This window comes from Mizuhopecten yessoensis, unplaced genomic scaffold, assembly GCF_002113885.1.
Source record: "Mizuhopecten yessoensis strain PY_sf001 unplaced genomic scaffold, ASM211388v2 scaffold1961, whole genome shotgun sequence".
NCBI lineage: Eukaryota > Metazoa > Mollusca > Bivalvia > Pectinida > Pectinidae > Mizuhopecten > Mizuhopecten yessoensis.
In genome coordinates, this window is record NW_018404308.1 from 1,416,024 (window position 1) to 1,439,730 (window position 23,707).

Sequence of the window (23,707 nt, forward strand, 5' to 3'; positions counted from 1 at the left end):
TGTACTGTAGTGTATATCTGTGTTATTGGTGTACTGTAGTGTATATCTATGTTATTGGTGGTACTGTAGTATATATATATGTTATTAGTGTACTGTAGTGTATATCTGTGTTATTGGTGGTACTGTAGTGTATATCTATGTTATTGGTGTACTGTAGTATATATCTATGTTATTGGTGTACTGTAGTATATATCTTTGTTATTGGTGTACTGTAGTGTATATCTATGTTATTGATGTACTGTAGTATATATATATGTATGCTATTGATGATACTGTCGGATTGTTGTTTTTTCCATTTTATGTTGCTAATAGAGTGAGTTGAACTTTAGTTTATGTATTTGAATGAAGTCATGGCAATTGTTAATTATACCTGGCTACAAACAAAGCAATAAAAACACTTACTTTCTTGATGTAAAATTTGAACATTTTATTTCCAAGTGCTCATCTTCAAACATGACAAGATTGAAATGAATGTCACAGTATAGCTAGATAACAGAACCCGGTCACACTTACAGTGTAAGGGCCGATCCTTTAATTACACATATTGATATTGCGATCACATGTCATCCATAGATATTGATTTTCAATAAATTTAATTAGGTTCTGAGGACATGTGTTAGGGAGTTATTTTCTCTATTGGTCTACATTCTTAAAAACATGTACATGGAGCAGAAAAGTGAAACAGATCTTCAGTTTCTTTTTTCCACCTAGGATCTGTTACTACGATTCATTCAGGATAGTTCATCAATAATGATATTAATTAGTATTTCTTTGATAAGATTAATATTACTTTCCAAAAGTTGTCTTTAGAGAGTGAGAGGACATAAATAGTGTAACATAACACGGAATTCATAAAACAGTTTTAGTTACATTCCAGTACACATCATAGTCCAACATTATAATTACAGTACCCGAACGAAAATTTCATCACACATATAAAAAGTTATTAAGATGTGTAAAATAATGGTAAAACACAGACATGTTTTAATAGAGTTTTAGTAAATTAGATTTTTTTTTATGTTTAAGAAATCGATAATAATTGGTCCATATATGCCGACATAATGCGAGTGAAGCGTGTGAGTTTCTGAAGATAATGATGAAGATAAATCTATCACTCTCTGACGTCACGCACCAATCACGCTGTATCCACTGGTAACCATTGAGCAATGTATAGAAAAGGTAAGAATCTGTTACAGATATAAAAGAGAAATGCAAAGCTACAAGGTCATACAGTACATGTATCCATGGTAACCGTGCATACACCCCAATCTCCCGTCATTTATATCATACAACCCTTGTGATCCTGGTTCACACAGTCACATATGTACAAACATCGATATATAATTAGTTGTCATAAACCAATGACAGATAATGTTAAAGACTTCTATAATGGTCGGATATATGTTACAACAATCTACAAGAAAAACAAACTTTTGGCAAAAATATGTGTAGTATTCTGTGAAACAAAAGTTAATTGCATTTATGAGAAATACAAATATAAATAAAATTTAAAAATAAATAAGTGAATGCAGCAAACTTTTGGAATTCTTTTAAATATAAACAAGCAATAAAATAATTGATAGAAAAAAACAATTCAATGAGATTCTAAATGTATTATTTTAAGAATTCTAAATATAGAGAAACAATAGGCAAACAGTATGATAATGCTCTAATTAAAAGAAAACTACATCCTAGTATATATAATCACGATACCTATGTAGCCATCAATGACAACGAGGACTATGTCGACCTGTACAACGTGGACTATGTCGACCTGTACAACGAGGACTATGTCGACGTGTACAACGTGGACTATGTCGACGTGTTACAGGCACCATCGTATAGCATCACATGTTTGTGGAAAGTCAGCACATTTGTTAAACAAACATGTATAAATAAAATAGAACCCTCCATCAGAGTAGTTCCCCCTGAGAATACACTTCTCAAGGTAAATAAACAAAAGAGATAACTCTATAATGTTCAAAACATTATATTAATGTTACCATGGTTACAAAGAATGCCATAGCAACTACAGTAGTAAAACAAATGTTATAATGGTAACTGCCTATAGTTGCATCGAACACCAAAGTAACAATGGCTATAACTACAATGGTTACCAAAGTAACACTGACCATAGTAACAATGTTTTTAGTAAGATTTTACCATGGTTACAATGACTAATGTCACAATTAAAATACAACTATTTTTAGATTGTTATCATAGTGACAGCTACGTATAGTAAGTGTACTTTTACATTACTTAGAATGTGATGACCATAGCGTGTTGATGTTTCACCCCGTACAATATTCTGTACTGTAATTACCGTTCCTGAAGGTTGGTTTATTTCATTGTCTGATATCGTGTCCTCATATGCCAATTGTTCATTAAAATTGTCTATTGTAGACAGCCATCAATGTAGACAACATATCACACTGGAGCGATTGACCTCACGACATGTGTGCTGTTAGTAAAACAGACTCCATAGGTCCTACTGTGGTTTATAACTTACGGTAAAATGGACTGTTTATAAATATAACTCAAATCTCATTAAATTGATACTAGTTCAGTATAAGGTATGTAGAAGTGTAGACACGGTTTGGACATGTAGAACGTATACATTGTGTAAATAGTGTATATTTTGTTTATGATCACATTAACTTTCCGTAGTAGACGGGCTAGTGGACAGATCTAGCCGATTGTCAGGAGAGATGACCGGTATTAAGGCCTCGTAGGTTTGGCTGGACGAGGGGTCCTCTCGTGTCGTAGGATCAAGATGTTCGTAGGAATGTGACCTTTCACCCTTACTCAAGTTTGTATTATTTTCTGTTATACTGTCATTGTTGACTCCTTCAACGTTTATATACTGGGTTTGACCTTGACCGCAGTGTTCACCTTGACCTACCTCCTCAGGTTGTGGGGGGCAACTGGGCTGTACCACAGACTCACTTGCTACTGTCGTTGCCTCATCCACAACAAAAAGGTTGCTATCAATAGTGGAGTCTTTGACATTTGTTTTTGATGACGAGATGTCAGTAGACTCAGAATCAATCTGAGTCTTTATATCACTAAAATCAGTAAGATGAAGAAGATTCATTTCCTGTGTGTCTGCGCAATTACTTGATTGTGACAGTAGCCGGTCGGCCATAATAAGGTTGCCGTCCATTGGTTGGACAGACTCCGTACAACATACAGGTTTGGATTCTGTCTGATCACTAACAGAATTGACTTTGACAGGAAGAACGCCATTTGTATGTGGGAGGGAATTCTCCCCAGCTAGCTTGGAACTGTTTTCAACAGGATCGCAAACTTTGTCAAATATAGGTAGTTTTTCTTTTTTCCATTCCTGGTTAACATCACAGATTTCCTCGTATTCAGACTCGACGAGTTTGAGATCATCACTGACATACTCGTTCTGTCCCGCACTGTCCATGTTACAACCAGTCGGCTCAACACCTGCAAACGAAATCAAATATAATTACAATTAATACATCTTCACCAATACATCTGTTAAGATAAACACAAAAACCTGTATCTTATCCTTCAAAAATACCATGCTATACATAGAAGCATACTGGACAGACCAATCCGCTAATGTATCCGACTTAGCAAAAAAACCGAAATATTTTACAACTTTTCAAGTAACTCGGGTCACAGATACCAGTTGTATTGGCCACAGACAAATTAATAAGCGAGTCTTCTTTGTTATATAAAGAACCAGAGAAAGTAGTTTTGTCATACTTCTAAAAGCATCCAACACAGAGATAAATCATCTGTATGCGGTTGAACAGAAATACTTAGATGAAATATGGCCAGACTTGGGTGTTCATTAATCAGACTGAAGCACTCAGGGATGAGCGATAGTAACACACACTGTAAGGAGGGTCTCCTATCCCACTGTCATAGAGTACGTCTCTCTCCATACTTCTCCATAGTAAATAAGATATAAGTCATAGAACAATACGGGAATAAATGTCTGTATATTTTACCATTGGTCGCTTCATAAGCATCCTGGCTCCTACTCCAGAATATAAAGCTGCAATCAGAAAGAAACACATTATTGTCATACAATAGCATTACATGTTCAGTATCCTTTGTAAAGATCAATATTTTCATTTGGACAAAAAACATGATCAAGCTATAAACTGATTATGATTGAAATAGGCAGGAAGGGGAGGGATTGGTAGACAGTCGGGTCGATGTTTGTGAAGTCAGTCTCAGTGTTAGTCCATGTACAAGGCCGTGAGTACACACAGGATGACACTATATATAACGATCTCTCGACATTTATTGATAAACCTGAGTGTGAATATACTATAAGTAATCAATAGTTTGGCACTGTCCTGTCTATAACCGTAATGATTTTCGGGCCACATAAATGTGATAGCTTTGATACAGCGGTACACAGGAACCACACGACAACACGGTTTGTCTCCACATTGTTTGGATTTGTGAAAGGATTTTATTTAACAGGCTGTGCATTAATCATTATAAAATACCAGGAATATCCGTTATCATATAATGGGAGGCTGATCGGTAAGCAAACAACGGAGTACAACAAACACAGGTGGAAAGATACTACTAAATACTGCACTTAAATCTCAAATGGTTTTCATATTCTGTAATATTGATTCACAAATATTGACCGAACAGATTTTAAAGTATATGAATATAGAATTATCTGCTATGGTGTTTGGTGCATTGGATTAAAATAAACTGAACGCTTTGTTGAGTTTTGTGATAGGATGGGCATTTAAGGACAGTATTGACAGAACACATGTAATCAGAATCTTGTAATTACAATACCTACAGTATCTACCGTGGTGTTTATCATATCAATGTTGTAGTTTGTTCAGTGAGAAATTAATGCTACCTGAAAATTTGTCCCTTTCTCTAATATTGAATGATACTGAAGACAATGTATTAAATCACATTGACCAAATACCTCCAGGAACATTGATATACATATAAGGGAATGCAACAAAACACCAACAGGTATCCGACAAACGTTTGCACGTGAGTTTGTTGTGAAGACAGTAGACAATGGTTTAATATCTACTATCAGACTGACAGGAAGAGGTTACATGACACAACAATACATATCTAGTTTACTACCACCTTACAACACAATATAGCAGAGTTTATTTATCCCCTCCCAATGTTATTCTCTCCCATGTATACAGAGTAATCTTAGTTTCTCAATGACTAACCGTTATATTTCATGATTTGTGGGTTTATTCGCCATATAATAACTACTTTTCACCATAAGTCTTATATTTCCCTGGTGAAATTTGTAATAATTCTTTGTACTGGCTTTCCTCGTCCATATTTATATATTCTTGGTCTAATCCTAACCCTACCTTGTAGCGTTTATCTATGCTATTGGTGGTACTGGTCTTGGTCTTGAATCTTTTTCCTAAGAAAACCATACCTTGTTGATATATATGTTGCTTACAGTCAGAATGTGAAGTATCAAGGTATTTTCTATAATGTCAGTATACATGGAGTATCTAGTTCCTTGGGCAAGATCAGGTGCATTAACCCGCTAGACCCAGGGGAACACCTAAATTTTTCTACAGGAGAAAGAAATAGATTAAGTATTGATTTAAAGTGTATTTTAAAGTATGTTTTAGTGTAACGTTTTGTTTAGCTCAGAGATTGTAAGTATCGGAGACCACAGAAACACGATAGAGCCCGTCTGCTCTGATAAATCTATATATCTGTTACCAGGTTTGTATTAAGTGTAGGCAATATTTCAGGAGAAGTGTTATGTTTATGTTTTTCGCCTGGTCCCATGTACATAGCTATCATTGATATACTATACTTGTACTGAAAGAGAAATCTGTAACTTTAAAAAAAAATCCAATCTATAGTGTTCGATGGCACAATGTATCAACTATGGGAGGACGGCCTGGAGAGGATGCCGAGTACCACATGTACTCACTGTGTGCCACCGCTCGTGTCATTAAACATTCATTCTGGGCGAGAGACTTGGTTGCACTTAGTTCTTTGTTCTCTATATATAAGTGTACCAACTTGTTACATGCAAACAATGGAAGAGTGTGATTCACGAGTTTAATGGTGTTTTGGTGCGGGGTGTTGGGATTTGCCTGTCCTGTATCCGCCCATGACATTCAGTATAGCCTGTCGGTCTCTAGTAAGCTTACAGCGACCAGCACAGGTCTACAGACACGTGCAAGGTGCTTTGTAGAGATGAATAGACTGTGTACCACCAGCATGTAACTACAGTAGGTTCTGGCCTTGAGAACAGAAGGAAGACTAGTATTGATATATGTGTATAGATACTTTTTCTTGATTCCTGTGGATAGATATGTATTGGCCCTGCTCCTTACGGTCACATCAATACCGAACTTAAAACTGACACAATGTCGATATGTTTCACTATTTTTAAGGAATGATGATTTGTCCTTAGGTTCTTCATTTTTTATATTGGCATTACATGTAGTTTTTATCTTGCGTCATATATTTCACGTCAGAATTAAAGGTCAGAATGTCTTGAAATGCTGGAAGTTATAAACTGCAAAAAATGAAGAAAGCAACTGTTTTCTTTTTATAATAAGCGTTCTACCGAAGCCAAAATCCCTTTCCCGTACCCATCATGTATATATTTAAATTTTTATTCATAGTATATCCCTTTGATTACAACCGATACTAATTAACAAAAGGGCGTGTCTTGGATGCAAGGATTATTCTACTTCTATGCCTCAGTTGTATAATAACCTTATTTCATGCAGAAATGATGTGTAAATTAAAGAATTTTTCCTCCATTGGGCGTCCCTTAATCCAATTTGTTAAAGAGCTCAGGGTGATTTTTACAGAGACTATGGTAGCTGCTAAATCTTTAAGTGTTTTGATATATTCCTGTAGTGTTCATTCACAGTACATAGTTAATACCACTTGAACACCTAATTATTGACGTTTTGATTTAATAGCCTGAAGAAGTACACTCTGTACAGGAGGAACAAGTTGATAGTATCTGAATATTGTCTGTAGTATGCTGATAAAGACGTCCTATTGTTTTATACGTGATTATTGGCAATGACCTCATGTCATTCTAATTACATCTGTGACTGACAGTCCAGTCGTCTCAGTATCGGATTCAGCATGTGGATTCCTCAGAGATTGCAGTCCCGTACAATACAGATCTAACGATTATCACACAGCATATAGCGTATCATTGTAAATGTTTACATTCCTGATTCAGATTGCCTTTTGTTGTATTGACTGAATAAACGTGTCACGTGGCTAAGACAGCAAGGACAACATACATGTCAGGTAATCATTACTAGACCACATACATGTCAGGTAATCATAACTAGACTAACATACATGTCAGGTAATCATATCTAGATTAACATACATGTGATGCAGTCATAACTAGACTAACATACATGTCAGGTAATCATGACTAGACTAACATACATGTCAGGTAATCATAACTAGGCTAACATACATGTCAGGTAATCATAACTAGACTAACGTACATGTCAGGTAATCATAACTAGACTAACATAAATGTCAGGTAATCATAACTAGACTAACATACATGTGATGCAATCATAACTAGACTAACATACATGTCAGGTAATGATTACTAGACTAACATACATGTCAGGTAATCATAACTAGACTAACTTACATGTCAGGTAATCATAACTAGACTAACATAAATGTCAGGTAATCATAACTAGACTAACATACATGTGATGCAATCATAACTAGACTAACATACATGTCAGGTAATCATAACTAGCCTAACATACATGTCAGGTAATCATAACTAGACTAACGTACATGTCAGGTAATCATAACTAGACTAACATAAATGTCAGGTAATCATAACTAGACTAACATACATGTGATGCAGTCATAACTAGACTAACATACATGTCAGGTAATCATAACTAGGCTAACATACATGTCAGGTAATCATAACTAGACTAACGTACATGTCAGGTAATCATAACTAGACTAACATAAATGTCAGGTAATCATAACTAGACTAACATACATGTCAGGTAATCATGATGTCAGATAAGTATTACTACAATGTATTGTCAGTTACCAGACTTTCACTGTCCTATATTGATTCCAACAGAATAGAACATATTTAAATACCCATCTTCAGCTAGACAGGCAGAAACTGTTTTATTGAAAATCTATAAATTTACGTCTGAAGCTAGGATAAAGATGACATAGCTCTAAAACACTGTTCAGAAACTGCATTTTGTACTTGTGAACATGACCACGGGGAAGATGACATCTTTGAAAGCATGTGAATAATCCCGGGGGTTATCCTTAGAGAGGAATAACCGGCTTTCCTCCTCGTCACGGAGATAAGCTAGTGACCTGGTCGGTCCAGTGATTGACGGGCTTTATACATGCTTGTCGTGTACGCTGGAGACACTAATGGATTTCTCATCCTGTATTGACAATCTCCAACAAAGACTTTTCCCATTATTGCACGATTTGTCCATTTTCATAAAAGGATTTCAACATTTTTATTATACCTTCTCATTTCATAATGAAGTGCGATTACAAAAATCATTATAACACTTTTTTTGTATCTTTAAAAGCAAAAGTGTAATTTGACCCGGCAGTCTTTGTGGGGGTATTGTGATTTAGAATGGTGTTTGCTATGTGTGAATGAGTGATAAAGTGATCTTGTTGGTATGTGTAATGTTATTTGTCCGAACAACGGAGGAGGTAGCTAGGGTAATGAAGAATAATTCTAAAGAATGTATGACATGCACTGATTGACATACAGTGTTTTATTTACAGAAATGCTTTGTATCGCTCTCAGTTTGTGTCTCTGGTGTGAAATAATGAAGTTACAGGAAGATTAATGCTACTCATTGTATTTTGTTGTCCTTAGAAAGGGGACCGTTAACACTCGCTGGACATCTTGTACCTGTAACTCGCTGGGAGGGCATTGTCCTGGAAAAAGGGGTTACAAACGTTCACTAAGCTAATTGTAATGTTATTATTGTCCTTTTAGAAGAGACTCGTGTATTAACGTGGTTAATATTAATAAACCATTAGACCCTGTCTTAAGGAAAGGAGCTGGAACTGCTTTATAGGCGTAACAGCATGTCAATAATCGGGAGAGTGTGTAGTCCTTTGTAAATGGGTCACCAACGTTCAAAGTGTTTATCGTACCTATGGTTAACCCTCAGACCTAGTCTAAAAGGGATCGAACATTCATCTGTTATGCAGAAAAGATATATTACCAGATTTCAGATTCCATTGTCATCTGTACTGACTGATTACCAGATTAACAAGGGCTTGGCTTATAACCTACCATAGGTCTATCACAGTCAAAATAATAAGTTTCATCACTAGAATAGCAATATCTTTTATAACTGTAACTGTTAGTGAGAGTCCTTGCACTACTTTAAAGATAATTGTTTGCAATGCTATTGTCAACACTCCGCTTCTATCCGGAACAACATGCCATTAAAAGTAAGGAGAAATGAGCCCCGATGGTACTTAATGGTATGTTCTCCGCCATGACCCTCAAATGTCAGAAACATACAAGGAAATAATCATCCTGCCATACAACCATGGTTCAGTATAGAATGTGTGAAGTCGGGAACAGATGTCACAAACAATTATGAGACCGGGGCCAGGAAAACAAGTTGGACCTAATATATAAAGCCTCAAGTCAGAACAGTCCGGAGACCAACAAATATCAGAAAATGTCCAGAAAGTTCGGTCACCCTCAACTTTTTATTACAAAATGCATGTTAAGCGTATTCAAACATTATACCAATATATTTTTAAAAATTACTGTTTGGTCAGAATGTTGATATTTTTAAAAGTTTGAATTGTCTGTCAGAAAGGAAAAGGTCGATCAGAAAAGGAGTGCACCACCACAAAGTAAGGTGAACGTCACAAAGGGAGTGGTCTATTAGACAGAACTACCTGCTTCACTGAAGATTTCTTAAAATAATCATTTTTTATCAACAATTTAATTACTGCTAGTTTGTAATTCTCTTAAATATGAAATAAAATTATGAAAAGAAAAAGTGATTGGTTCATGAAAATATTATTAAAATAAATTTATGACCGCTATGCACTTTATAAAAAAAATATCTTACATATAATATATTGTTCTGTGCATTTAAGAAAGTTTCGTATGTGTGATGGTACGGTACCTGTTTCTCCGTTTATGACAGAAGCTGATGATAAAAACAAGACCGATGATAATGAGAACTGCAGTGGCTGAGCCGAACGTGATGGCGAGGAATCGCTCGTCTGACTCATTCAGGCCGTTGTTTCTGGCAGCAGCTATAACGAGATATAAAACACGTTAAAGCACATATTCGGAACATTACCACTGACTATTAATCTTAGCAAGAGTTTAAGTGGTCAAAATATTAATGTAGTATGATGTTAACTTTAATAGGCCGTCAGTTTTCTATAATGAAGTTGCCAGGAAAGTCTTAAAAACAACATCAAAGAACAATTATTCCCTTTTTATTATATTACTGAGCATTTAATTACTAATCTGAAAGATTTACAATTTACATCAAAAACTGATAATGCATTCTTACATGATTGAAAATATATATCTTCTGTAATAAAGTTTTAATGGGAAACAATTATCTCGGTGAGAAATATGGAACAGCTTTATTTTGTTAAACTAAAATTAAAGTACTGATGAAATCTTGTCAGCGCTTTGAAGTATGCACTCCTTTGTAATGTAACCATTTCTATTGATTATTGTGACGAGATATCCAAAATCAATGGAGCTCTCTTAAGATCGGAGATAAATATTGGTGCTGTTGACCTAATGAAAATAGCGTCATAAAGTTAAAAAAAAAAATAGAACAGAAAATTGAATAGACTGTCCTGAGGGAAAGAATCTAATCATATAATTTAAAAAAAGAAATAGAAAATATTCCCGACAAAATAACATCCACAGGGAAAGGATATCATGATTTGTTAAATTAATTACTTTATTGATGAATATATCAGAATGATATCTATGGTATTATCTTCTCTGACAATGTACTCAGGAAATAATTATCTTGTCATTTAAATGTGATCAAGGGAAGTGTTTGTGACAAGGCTGTCATCGCCAGGACAAAAACGAATGAGTCCAAAGGCAGTGCCGCACCGCCATGTATTCCTTATTTAATACTCAATTACACAGATCCATTTCACTCATTAACGGCGCTGTGTCCGGGGAATCCTGAAATTTTACCTGGAGCCTTATCATCATGATTAACAACATATACCTGATCGCTGAACAATCTATCATTTTATTCGCGATTTAGAAATGAATCGTTTCATCTATAAAGTTTACCCAATCACTGCGCCGAATAATGATGGATGCGGAGGAGAAAAACGATGATTACACGAGTGATATTGAATTTGATATTGACAGATATAGTATGGTCAGGAAATGAATACTGGCCAGCAGCCGGGACCAATTTGTTTTAGGGAGTTAATCTAGCTAATTGGTGATCCATTGTCACAGTGTATCTGAGCGCAGACTTGGGGTGACTCGACGTGGAGACAGTTTGTGTATGGGGGGTTGTGACGTGGAGACAGTGTGTATATGGGGGTTGTGACGTGGAGACAGTGTGTATATGGGGGGTTGTGACGTGGAGACAGTGTGTATATGGGGGGTTGTGACGTGGAGACTGTTTGTATATGGGGGGTTGTGACGTGGAGACAGTGTGTATATGGGGGGTTGTGACGTGGAGACAGTTTGTATATGGGGGGTTGTGACGTGGAGACTGTTTGTATATGGGGGTTGTGACGTGGAGACAGTGTGTATATGGGGGGTTGTGATGCTATATTTGTTAATTATTATTAGATATGAGAACATCCCCTTTAATATTGTTCTAGCAACATATTTAATGACCTTGGTATCCTTTTTAGCAATGTAAAGTGTTCCAGAACTGCAGCGTTTCAATTACTTGTTGAATATTTATTTTTAGTGTTTTGATCGGAAAGTTTTTTATACCCTATTGGTGATCCGTAACACAGAGAAATTCGGTAGAATTTTTATTTTCGATTTTTGGCATAAAATCAAATGCAGTCTGGAAAAAGGTAATATCTAGTGATATGTGGATTATTCAAATCCTACCTCGTAAAATATGAGGTTTATAAATAGACGGACATGACTGTGTGGCGATATTGCCTATGATGAGGTGTAAATCCGACGGAATACCTGACACTAGACATTTGGCTGTTCTATCAAACTGGCTATACAATTTTAAATCGGGTATATTATGTATCTGGCTTATAAAGAAAATCTTATTGATCACCGACAAAAAAAAATACATTTGCTAACTCATCTTAATTACCTAAATAGCGGGTGATATTGGCGGCATTATATCGGAATGTCTTACTTATTGTATAACCAAAACAACAGGTATATTGGCAGCAACAAATGCCAGGATGTCACTCACATTATTAACAGTTAACAACAAAATTTCAGGATTTTGGGAAAAGGGAGGGACTTTCATTTCCACGATCATTTTATTTCTTTACAGTTTAGATATCATAGAGGTAAAAAAAATATGATTAAGCTCATCTTTCTATCTTTTTAAGACTAATGAGAATTTCTAACAGATGACCGTCTGGGACTATTTATCCATAAAAGAGGCCCAATTGGGGTTTATTATAGAGCTCATTAAAGAAAAAAGATTGATACAGAGGCTAACAAGTAGTTCATTGTATTAAAGTTTTATCATTTATCAATGTTTAAATGAAGGTTTGACCATTAGTTCTGCAATCTGATTAAAACCATATGTTACATGGCTTCGTTAACTTCGCACTACGCCTGAACATCTGAGTGTGCCGCGGTCAGGGTCACGTTCAGGTGACCTTTATATTTATAAATACTCATTAAATTTTGACCAATCAGAGACCCTCTTCTCAAAAGGGCGCTCGGAATTATAACAAATAAGGCGGACATTGATGAGAATGATGCGAAAGTTCTGAAGTTATTTGAGATTGATCGTCTGAAATCCGAACAGAAAAAGATATTCGAAGCTTTATTAGAGAAGAAAGACTGTATGGCGGTGTTGCCTACGCAATTATTACCCCATGGGTACGTTTTCCTTGGCGTCGTAGAAACGTCAGTTCTCGCCGCCATATTTGTTTTGGAAAACGAATCTGTTCGATACCCCTCGCTATTTATCTATCAACCATGATATTCCGATTCGCTGGCAAAAGTTTACCAGCGCGCCTCTGATTGGTTCATCGAACGTGACCCTGGTTCACTTGAACGTGACCCTGACCGCGGCACATTCAGATGTTCAGGCGTAGCCATGTAACAGATGATTTTAATCAGATTGATTAGTTCTGTTGTATCGATACAACTGATAGGAAGCTTCTGTTGTAAGTACTGAGAGCTCTTCATTACACAGAAACCATATAAGCTGTTGTAATGATGTCTACTTACCATGTTTACACTCAGCGTCATTAGGACAACACACATATTCCGTTCTGTATGTCGGATCTCTGCTCGGGAAATTGACGAACTCCGTTCTAAAAAAAAATCAAATTCCAAAATCAGATTAGTTCTGTCAACTTTCAATTACATGTGTAATAAGATAACAAAAATTGTGTAAGTTGTAGCCTGGTGTGTACTGATAGGTTTCCTGAAATATCATGTGATATAATCTCACTTCTAAAATACTTAAATGTGATTGGAATGCCAGAAGGTAGTTAAGGGAGTGTAATAAGTCAGCACTAATTGAACAGACCAGCTGTACCGTTTGGTGTGGACGGTAATGTGTTATAACGGTCTCCCGTTACATAGCTACCACTTATCACACATGTTTGTCTAAAACACAAACCATTCATACATATCGTGAGCCATTATTTGACAGTTTGATAAATGTCATAGCGGATGTATACAAGTGTAATTATGATTATAAGTGTGGTTTATCAGATAAAATTAAGATGATATGATGTATGCAACTTTGGTTTTTCAGATATATGCAAGTATAATTTTGGTTTATCAGACGTATACAACTATAACTTTGGTTCATCATATGTATACAACTATAACTTTGGTTTATCAGATATATATAACTATAACTTTGGTTTATCAAATGTATACAACGATAACTTTGGTTCATCATATGTATACAACTATAACTTTGGTTCATCATATGTATACAACTATAACTTTGGTTTATCATATGTATTCAACTATAAATTTGGTTTATCAAATGTATACAACTATAAATTTGGTTTATCAGATATATATAACTATAACTTTGGTTTATCAGATATTTAACAGTTAAAGTATGGGTATGAGGGATATAGTAAGTTTATGATCCCCCGAGGCCAGAACTATTTCCCGAGGCGAAGCCGAGGGAAATAGTCCTGGACGAGGGGGATCATAAACTTGCTATATCCCGAAATACCCATACTTCAACTGTTTTATTATACCGATACAAACACTCCCTTACAATATTCTAAATATTATTAGACAACACATTTTCAACAGTTGGGAGAGTCTGTCAACAACAATGCGAGGTGAAGGTCGGTCCAGATAGTACCGGCTGGCCGGAAATTGCCGACGTAATTCTATTGCGCTGATTGGTCAATATTCGGTCAGGCCCCGCCCACGACGTCACTCAATTTCCCGCATTTTCCGAGGGAAATAGTTTCAAAACTATCGCACCCCTCCAGATGAACTATTTCCCTGGCATGCAGGTAGAGGGGAAATAGCTTGTGTATGTGGTTACTTTTGTATAGTGTAAAATAAGTAGAGGTATAATAAATACTACTATAACACTTTGGTTTATCATATATATACAAGTATAGGTTAGCTTTATCAGATGTATGGAAGTGTAAGTTAGGTTTATCAGAAGTATGGAAGTGTAAGTTAGGTTTATCATATTTAAAGTGTATGATTATGTTTATCATATTACAATGATTTACAGAGTTACCAAAACCAATTTATTTTTAAATCCAAAATTTGAATTCCATTTCACTAGACATTAACAAATATTTTAACATAAAATACGAATTCTGTCGTTATGTAATCGCTTCTTTATGAGGTACAGTTCCGTTTTGATATTAAAGGTGTGTAGAAAAGATAACACAAACGTCCATGAGGAATACTACCACATGTTACCATTCTGGCGGAGAACGCCTACACTAGCGTTAAGTTAGGACAGTTGTACTAAGTATAACGGTAGCTGTACCTTAGCTGTACCTAACTGGTACACGTTTCCCTCAGACAGACATCTGTGAGGGATGATAAGAGAAAGATTTGAACAAGATTTAAATATGATACAGAATATTCCTACGACGTTAAAATAATTTTACAAATGATGTTTTTCATTTGAAAATAAGATTGAGATGTCGGCAATGCCCTTTGTGCTGTACACAACTCCCACAAATTAATGTGAAACATGCTTTAAATTAAGCCTTCACAAGACTCGGCCAGGGTTTTAACTTCTATGGACTGTAGGAAGGTGTGTGTTAGACACACGGAAGGCAAATGAAGCAATAGAGATGTTAGACATTCCACATTACTTGTGGGGATGAGGGGGATTCCAGTATATAGCCGTGATAGCTCCGTTTTGGAATATCATTAAATAAACACACCGTTCCTGATGAATTCAGCGTTTAGGTGCTTGTTGTTGATTACATTGGAAACATTATCAAATGTATCACTTTATATTAAATCAGAGAACATCAAACTGGAGGCGTTTTACCACATTACCAGTTATTCAATAACATACAGTTATCAGACACGCCAAATAGTATAAACAAATCAAGTTCAGTACGTTTAAAAATAGGTTCCTAAAGTTAATCAGTTTTGGTTTGAAATTCTGATTACGGTTTTTGATTGAATCAATTTGATATCAATTTAATTCTTATTCTGTGTCTGAAAGAGTACGTGACGGATCTATAGGTACTCCTTCATGTTCAGTAATAAGCCCATCCTGGCATAGGATCCTCATAATTTAAACAGATATTTGGATCGTATAGAGGGGTGGGGGAGGATTACATCTAACACTATGCATTTAAGTCTTCTATATAGGGCAGTAAGTATAGTAGACCTCAAGTCAAACACAACCTCAATAAACCCTACCGTAACCATAGTCTCGTATACAGGTAACAGTTTCTGGGGTTCTCTACCGTAACAATAGTCTCATATACACTTTCTGGGGTTCTTATAGTGGGTGTGTTCTCCTTTCTCCCACTTTTTAAAAAAACCATAGAGGCAGTAATGTTGTGATAGCAGTTATAGTCTGTTTCATATGTATTTTACCTGGTTTTTACCTGTGTTCTCCCACATTATCTGTAGCATGTATGCAGAAATGTCATATACATATACATGTAGCTTTGATATAGTCTATTTTGATCATTTTTAGACATTTTTTTCATATCATATACCATTTTCATCAGCTAGATAATACAAAACAGTAACGTGAAATCCACAAATATATACAACCAATCTTTTGCATTTAGAGTGACATTGTGATAAATGTGCTTGTTATGGAATTTTTATTTGGTGCTTTGCTAGGATTTCTTAAAATCATGGACTTATCTGTGATTTTTATTGACTTTCCAATATTTCACCTTTAGTAAGTTAGTGCTATTATATTAGTTTTATATCATGTATCTTTGTGCATGTGTGTATTTTATGAATATGATTGATTTGATCAACCGGTGCTAAGTATTCCATGTGTACATGTAATTGATTCGTTTTATTCATTTTCATTCCCAGCTTTGCATCTGTTTTTGCATATTTAATAATATAATACATGATCTCTGTCTTTACTGATTATATTTGTCATACATTGCTAGCTAAATTTAGTTCTATTTTATGAAATCTATATATAACATGTATAATAAAAATTTATAAAATTGATTTAATATGAAATTAATAAAAGCAGATTTTCAGTTAATGTATTTTGATGTGTTTTTATCAAGTAAATAACTGGAATATTGTATATATTGATTCATAATTCTAGTAAATATGACGAAAAATCAGGAAATATATTTGTTAAATATTCCTATAACTAACACAGCATTTCCTATTGGTGAACAGGTAAATACAGGTAAATAATCTACCTGTACTATACCAGAACAGACTATAATGACAACTCTATTGTTGTCAAGTGTTTATATAATTCCTTTGATCAGAAAAAAGTGGGAGAAAGGAGAACAAACCTTATAGTGTATAATATGGCCTCTTGTTCAGAGGCGTATACAAATCCACATTTCTAAATCTACATTTTAGTTTTGACCTTCATTTATTTTAATAAGCTTTTATACATACTAAATATTGTATGTATTCTTGAACAGTTCAACTTATTACTGAACTCTATAGGATTAGTTTGGTACGTGAAGAGGCTAATGGAATCATTTCATAAACCATATATTAAGTTTATTTGCATCATTATTATCATAAAAGTTCAGTAGGCTTTATTACTTAAAAACACTTAAATGAATCATCATTCCCTGAAATTATTACAAACGCATATAGAAACATTAGAAGTAACCGAAGTTGTCATCATATATATAGATAACATTTGGATACATCAAATTTCCCTGTAAGTTGATTTACTTCTCAGTTGTGACAATGAGGTAATACGCTATAATTGAGTTTATCACTGACCAATCAACAAGGGACACAACCAATTTTACGAGATCTCACGAGGTTATACCAACTCTCACGCAACATGTGATATTTAATCCTTGAGAGACTGTTATGGTAAAGAAACAATGTGAAAGTATATGGTTAACACATTCTTCACAAAGTACCGACGGGGGATACTAGGTTTTCTACATCTCAGGGAATGCCAATGTAGTTGATCTTTGTACTGTCCATGTCCCTCATTATACACGATGTTTCCTCACGGATACCGCGATATTGATTGGAGCAGGAGAGTATAGAATATTTTGATATCCCATAATAGAAATAACGTCTGAAGATGGTCAGTGGAGATTTGAATCTATTAGAAACTGTCAGTGGTGTTGGAGGAGCAACGGTCATAAGTGTGATATGTAACGATGCGGAGAGCCCTCACTGTATAAATATGTATATTGGCCATCATGAAGTGTGATAGCGGGTTTTCCCCATGGAACGTAACATAATACAGCTGACTTTTCCATTACACCGAGCATAGACCTCGGAGGACCCGCAACAAAAAACAGAAAGGATGATGATATTTATTTACGGAATTGATTTCTTTACAGTGAGGAATTGGTGTAATGACTTAATACAGTTCCGTCTGGTGAGCAGGCTTTCCACACAAATGGTACTACAGTCATCGCCATCAAAGGGTCCACGACTACGAATTGAATGGAAGCTTCATACGACGAGAGGATGAGACGAGCCTGCTTTATGTGTGGAGCCGGAAAGCAATCTATTGGGTTAGCACATACACCAAGGACGAAGTAGTACAATCCTAATGATTACGGCTATTGGGGGCTCCTTGATTAATGACAGGAACAAATAGCGTGCTGTATGGCCACCGGCCATTTAGCAGACCAAGTTCCATCCTGATGGTGTTTAAGTCTGTCGGAGAAGGATCAAGTGAAAAGTTGTCCCCATGATGCTAAAAGCTTCCTCGTTGATAATGTCACTCGATACCTTACCCCTGTGCTCTAGCGTCCAGCTGCATAAGAGCCAATACAGAGGTTTAAAACTGTAGAGCTAAACACGACCTAACTAAGTGCAGTCCTAGTCAGGTCTAGATATTGTACTTCAGAGTTCAGCTGAGTAAGCGTTAAAAAAATACAAATTCCTATCATTGATGGTATGTGGGTTTTATCTACAATGTGGTACAAACCTTAATCAGTCCTATCCTGGTAACTTGAATGTAAGTTGCATCACTATGTCATTGACAAAATGTTTGGATATCAAAATTGATTAAACCTAGTACAGCTATGTCACGTACATTAGTATCACAAGGCCGTGTATATCAGAACTAATACATCCTTGTACAGCACAGAGCTGATAAAGCTTACTACAGCACTATACACTTCCTGAGTAGCATAGTGCCTTAGTGTAGGCAATTTAAGGCTTATGACGATAAGCATTTATAGACTTAGAACGGGAATCATAAGTCTTGAAAGGATTTCAGGTAATGTCCAATGAGTCATCTTGTGGCTGCCAAGTATGTTCAACTTCAAGGGGCAATTCGGAAAGATTGGTAGTTCAACTTAGTTGAAACAAATAATTCGGATATAGATGTTGACCACTTAGAACTACCTCTATCTTTATTTTCTCCTGTTATGGCTATGTCTCCAGTATATCACAATTGACAAAAATATACATTTAATTTGATTCAATGTTATTGTAATTTTCAAATTACACGTCATCATTAAGGTAAATATTTTTTGAAGATTATTGAAAAAAAAGATTTTCGTGCTCAGTAAGTCACATAAGGTTACAGTGTTCACAATACTCAATTTCAACATGATTCCACGCTTACAATATAGTTCAAGCGTTTCCTGTATTGTTTTATCTAATACAGCAATCTACGATATTTGCTTCATTTGTTTAGGTATACAAAGATGACCAAAGTTGTGCTCCATATCCAACATCAACAGGACTATTTTATTCGTTTTCAGTTTCATTTTAGTTCGCTTATGGATTTCCTAGATAAGATTAATCGTAGCGTCGTCTTGTACATAAAGACGAAACAGAGATTAGAATATGAACCAATTTACGAGTTGAATACCCGGGGACAACACTTAAAAAGTGAAATAAAAAACTTTCAAACTTTTGGATAACCGAAATCTTTAAATGCTTACACAAATATAAACCTTTAGTAATGCTAAAGTATTTCTGTACACACGTGCTGGAGGTTACCTGTTAGTTTGATATGTACTGAAAGCCATACATTCACTTACATCCTACTCCACCCTCAGCAGCGAGATCATGTGTATATCGTAATCTAACGCAATACAATCCACAAAGAATAAATTACCAGTACTGTAAGATTTTTCGGCAAAGGGGAATTGGAAAAGGTAGAATGCTGTATAACGATATCAAAACGAACTCAAGTTATTGGTGTACTTCATTATCTACTACATTGGAGAAAAAAACAATTTGTCAGATGTGTTATAATTTACTACACTGAAAAAAAACAATCTGTGAAATATTTTACTTACCCATTGAAGATAACTCAATTTGTGAAATATATTCTGACTTGCCCATTGAAAATAACTCAATTTGTGAAATATATTCTGACTTGCCCATTGAAAAGTTCAAAATAACGCAATTTGTGAAATATATTCTGACTTACCCATTGAAAAGTTCAAAATAACTCAATTTGTGAAATGTTTTGACTTTTACATTCGAAAGCAATCAATCTGTTTATGCATTTAGTCTTTTTACATTGAGAAGAGCTCGGTTTATCAGCGTGTTTAACTAAATTCATTGAAGAATCCCTAATATATGAGTGTGTTTGACTAACTGTAATAAAAATAATTTAGAATAACTCAATTTAATGGTGTTTTAATTGTTATAATGATTTTTTGACTAACTACATTGAAAAACTTAAGGTCATAGTAGTTGGTTACAACAGACTATTTGCAAGTTTATATTACTTCCTGAAAACAGAACTCTATCTATTTGTGTTTATCGACCAATGAAAAACGCTCATTTAATATGTTTTGAAAAAAGAACTCAATTTCTTAGTTTTACTCCCTGGATAAGGATTTCCGTTTATTTGTTTGTTTGTTTGTTTGTTTGTGTTTTACGTCCTATCAACAGCTATAATCAACTTCCATTACTTTGTTTGTTTGTGTTTTACGTCCTATTAACAGCTATGACCAACTTCCGTTAATTTGTTTGTTTGTGTTTTACGTCCTATTAACAGCTATGATCAACTTCCGTTAATTTGTTTGTTTGTGTTTTACGTCCTTTTGACAGCTATGGTCAACTTCCGTTAATTTGTTTGTTTGTGTTTTACGTCCTATAATCAGCTATGATCAACTTCCGTTACTTTGTTTGTTTGTGTTTTACGTCCTATTAACAGCTATGATCAACTTCCGTTACTTTGTTTGTTTGTGTTTTACGTCCTATTAACAGCTATGATAAACTTCCGTTAATTTGTTTGTTTGTGTTTTACGTCCTTTTGACAGCTTTGATCAACTTCCGTTAATTTGTTTGTTTGTGTTTGACGTCCTATAAACAGCTATGATCAACTTCCGTTAATTTGTTTGTTTGTGTTTTACGTCTTATTAACAGCTATGATCAACTTCCGTTAATTTGGTTGTTTGTGTTTTACGTCCTATTAACAGCTATGATCAACTTCCGTTAAATTGTTTGTTTGTGTTTTACGTCTTATTAACAGCTATGATCAACTTCCGTTAATTTGTTTGTTTGTGTTTGTTGTCCTATTAACAGCTATGATCAACTTCCGTTAATTTGTTTGTTTGTGTTTTACGTCTTATTAACAGTTATGATCAACTTCCGTTAATTTGTTTGTTTGTGTTTTACGTCCTATAAACAGCTATGATCAACTTCCGTTAGGCTACACTGTAGAATTACAACTATACTGTAATACATTTTTTTATTTTAGACGCCACATATTATGTAGGAATGAAACCGTCTCCATAGATTGTTTTAATGTGCTGTTGTAGAGCTAGGCCAGTCCTTAACTCAATGATTCTATCAATATGTTACATCTGTTACGACTCGAGGGATGTTCTAGGATAGAATACAGGCTGTCCATTTTCACAAATCAAAATAGTCTTCGTTTTGAAGATTTTGATCAGTATCTCACAAATGTCCATTTCGGAATGAAATTTGAATTTGTTTATGATGGCAAATTTAATCAGGCATTCCCAAATAAGATTTCTAAAATCCAATTTTTGAATTTGTCAACAGTTCCCCTAGGCTGTTTTATTAGATGATATTTTTCAAATTATTATTAGAGTGAAATGTTGGTAATCAGCGTTATCTGCCCAACTGAAAATGGCAGCCCGCGTTATTAAGTATTATTATGTAACCCTATCTAATGTGCACATCGGAAATTTGAAATTTGCCATGGAGTCGCCATTGTGCAGCTCAATTAAATGCACTTTAAAAGTGTCACAACCAGTTAGTACGGTAACTGACAAATCACGTTCAGTTAATCACCACGTTAATGTTTTTTTTTTTTTTTTACTTCCCTTTGAAATTTATGCGATTTTTACGAAGCAGCTTTTAATAACAAAGATGCACGAACCATCAAAACTCTTTTAATTAAATTTTGATTTAGATTTTGTACTTTAACAAAGGGCTGGTTATGAATGTGAAATGGTCTACTAATTTTAATGTAATTTTCAGTTTATATTACATTTTGACGGGATGTGTTATGGTAAAACATTGTCCGTCCGTCTGTTAAACTTTTCTTGAGCAGAGAACATCTTTCTATCCAATGAATATATTTCAAGTACATTTTCTACACAGTAACACATATGGGGTGAGCCATAGGGTATTACGGGCTCTCACTTCATGGGCAATGCAAACTGAGGTTAAATATAAAACAAAAAGTTTAATTCTGTCCAGGTAACCTCTTTTTGATTAGAAATACATTTTAATGAAGCATAAAAAACCCATTGAGACTTACCATTGGCCATGGCATAAAGGTAAAAGCAGTTAACTTATTAATCAAATGATGCTTTTACGTTATTATAGGTTTCTTTTATCAGGAAGGATTAATTCAATAATTATTATTCATAATCTTTTGGAAGGCCGTGATTGTAACTTCAGAGTGTTTACGTAGTTAGGGTCAATGATTGGTTGCTGGTAAGATTATTATGTTGGCCAGTGAATTGTCAAGGTACGAGAGGGGATACTATCCCTCTTTGCTACATACCCATTTCTTTATCCAGACATGTTTCAAGCATTCGCCAGCTTCTAAGAATTTTAAACATATCCTCTACTGTTGCCGGTTTTGTTTGCAACCTCACTTTGGCTGTGTTTGGTAGTTTTTCAATTTGACATGATTTTGATTATTCTCTGTATTTTTTAATTCAAAGTTTACACATAGTGTGGATTCATCTATATGAATTATAAATGTAACCGTTCGTGATTGCCATGTTCGGCGTCAGAGTACCATTAACTCAATTTATAAGAGGGCTGGTGACTGTGTGTAAAATTGAACTCTTCCAAACACGTCTTAAATCTCGCACTCAGTATACTACCGCAGCATTGGGACAATGGGTAAAACATTGAGATGAAAAATGCTCACGGAACCAAAGTTTACTTGAAAGATCCTTTTATACATAAAGCTAGGAAACATAAAACGAATTTGATACTGATCTTTTTTTTTTTTAAGTTTGAGATTGTTATGGCTGTTTGTCGACCTTCGTTTCCCCTGACAAATTTCAATTCGAGATTGTCATGGTTATGTGTAGACCTTGGTTCCCCCTGACAAACTTCCCCGGCACCTTTATGTTACAAAGCATCCTAAGGCATTGTAAACACAGCTGTACTAACCCCATAAAACTGGCAAACTTCTTGTTTAACTTCAACACAAAATCAATACTCACCACACAGACTTGGTGTTAGGATATTGAAATTCTAAAGATTACGCCTAAGACTGCTTAATAACAGGGTATGTATCTAAAACACAGTTATAAACCTGCACACTTTAATGCCGACCCAGGAACCGATTCGGGAGGACAAGTGGCACGTCATGATGGCATGGTTCCACGGGAGTGGGGCCAGGTGGTTAGGAGGGATCCCTAAGTT

The 23,707-nt window shown here is 35.1% G+C and overlaps 1 protein-coding gene across 2 annotated transcripts in view; it reads right to left on the reverse strand.

The window, feature by feature from the left end:
• Positions 1–410: 410 nt before the first annotated feature.
• LOC110443822 overlaps positions 411–23,707 on the reverse strand; it is a 76,730-nt gene continuing 53,433 nt past the window's right edge. For both annotated transcript variants that reach the window (XM_021488248.1, XM_021488256.1), the window contains exons 4-7: positions 13,442–13,527; positions 10,176–10,308; positions 3,987–4,033; positions 411–3,453 (exon numbers count right to left, since the gene is read on the reverse strand). In XM_021488248.1, the coding sequence (XP_021343923.1) occupies positions 2,654–3,453; positions 3,987–4,033; positions 10,176–10,308; positions 13,442–13,527 (1,066 nt within the window). In that variant the 3' untranslated portion in view covers positions 411–2,653. The remainder of the gene's footprint in view (positions 3,454–3,986; positions 4,034–10,175; positions 10,309–13,441; positions 13,528–23,707) is intronic.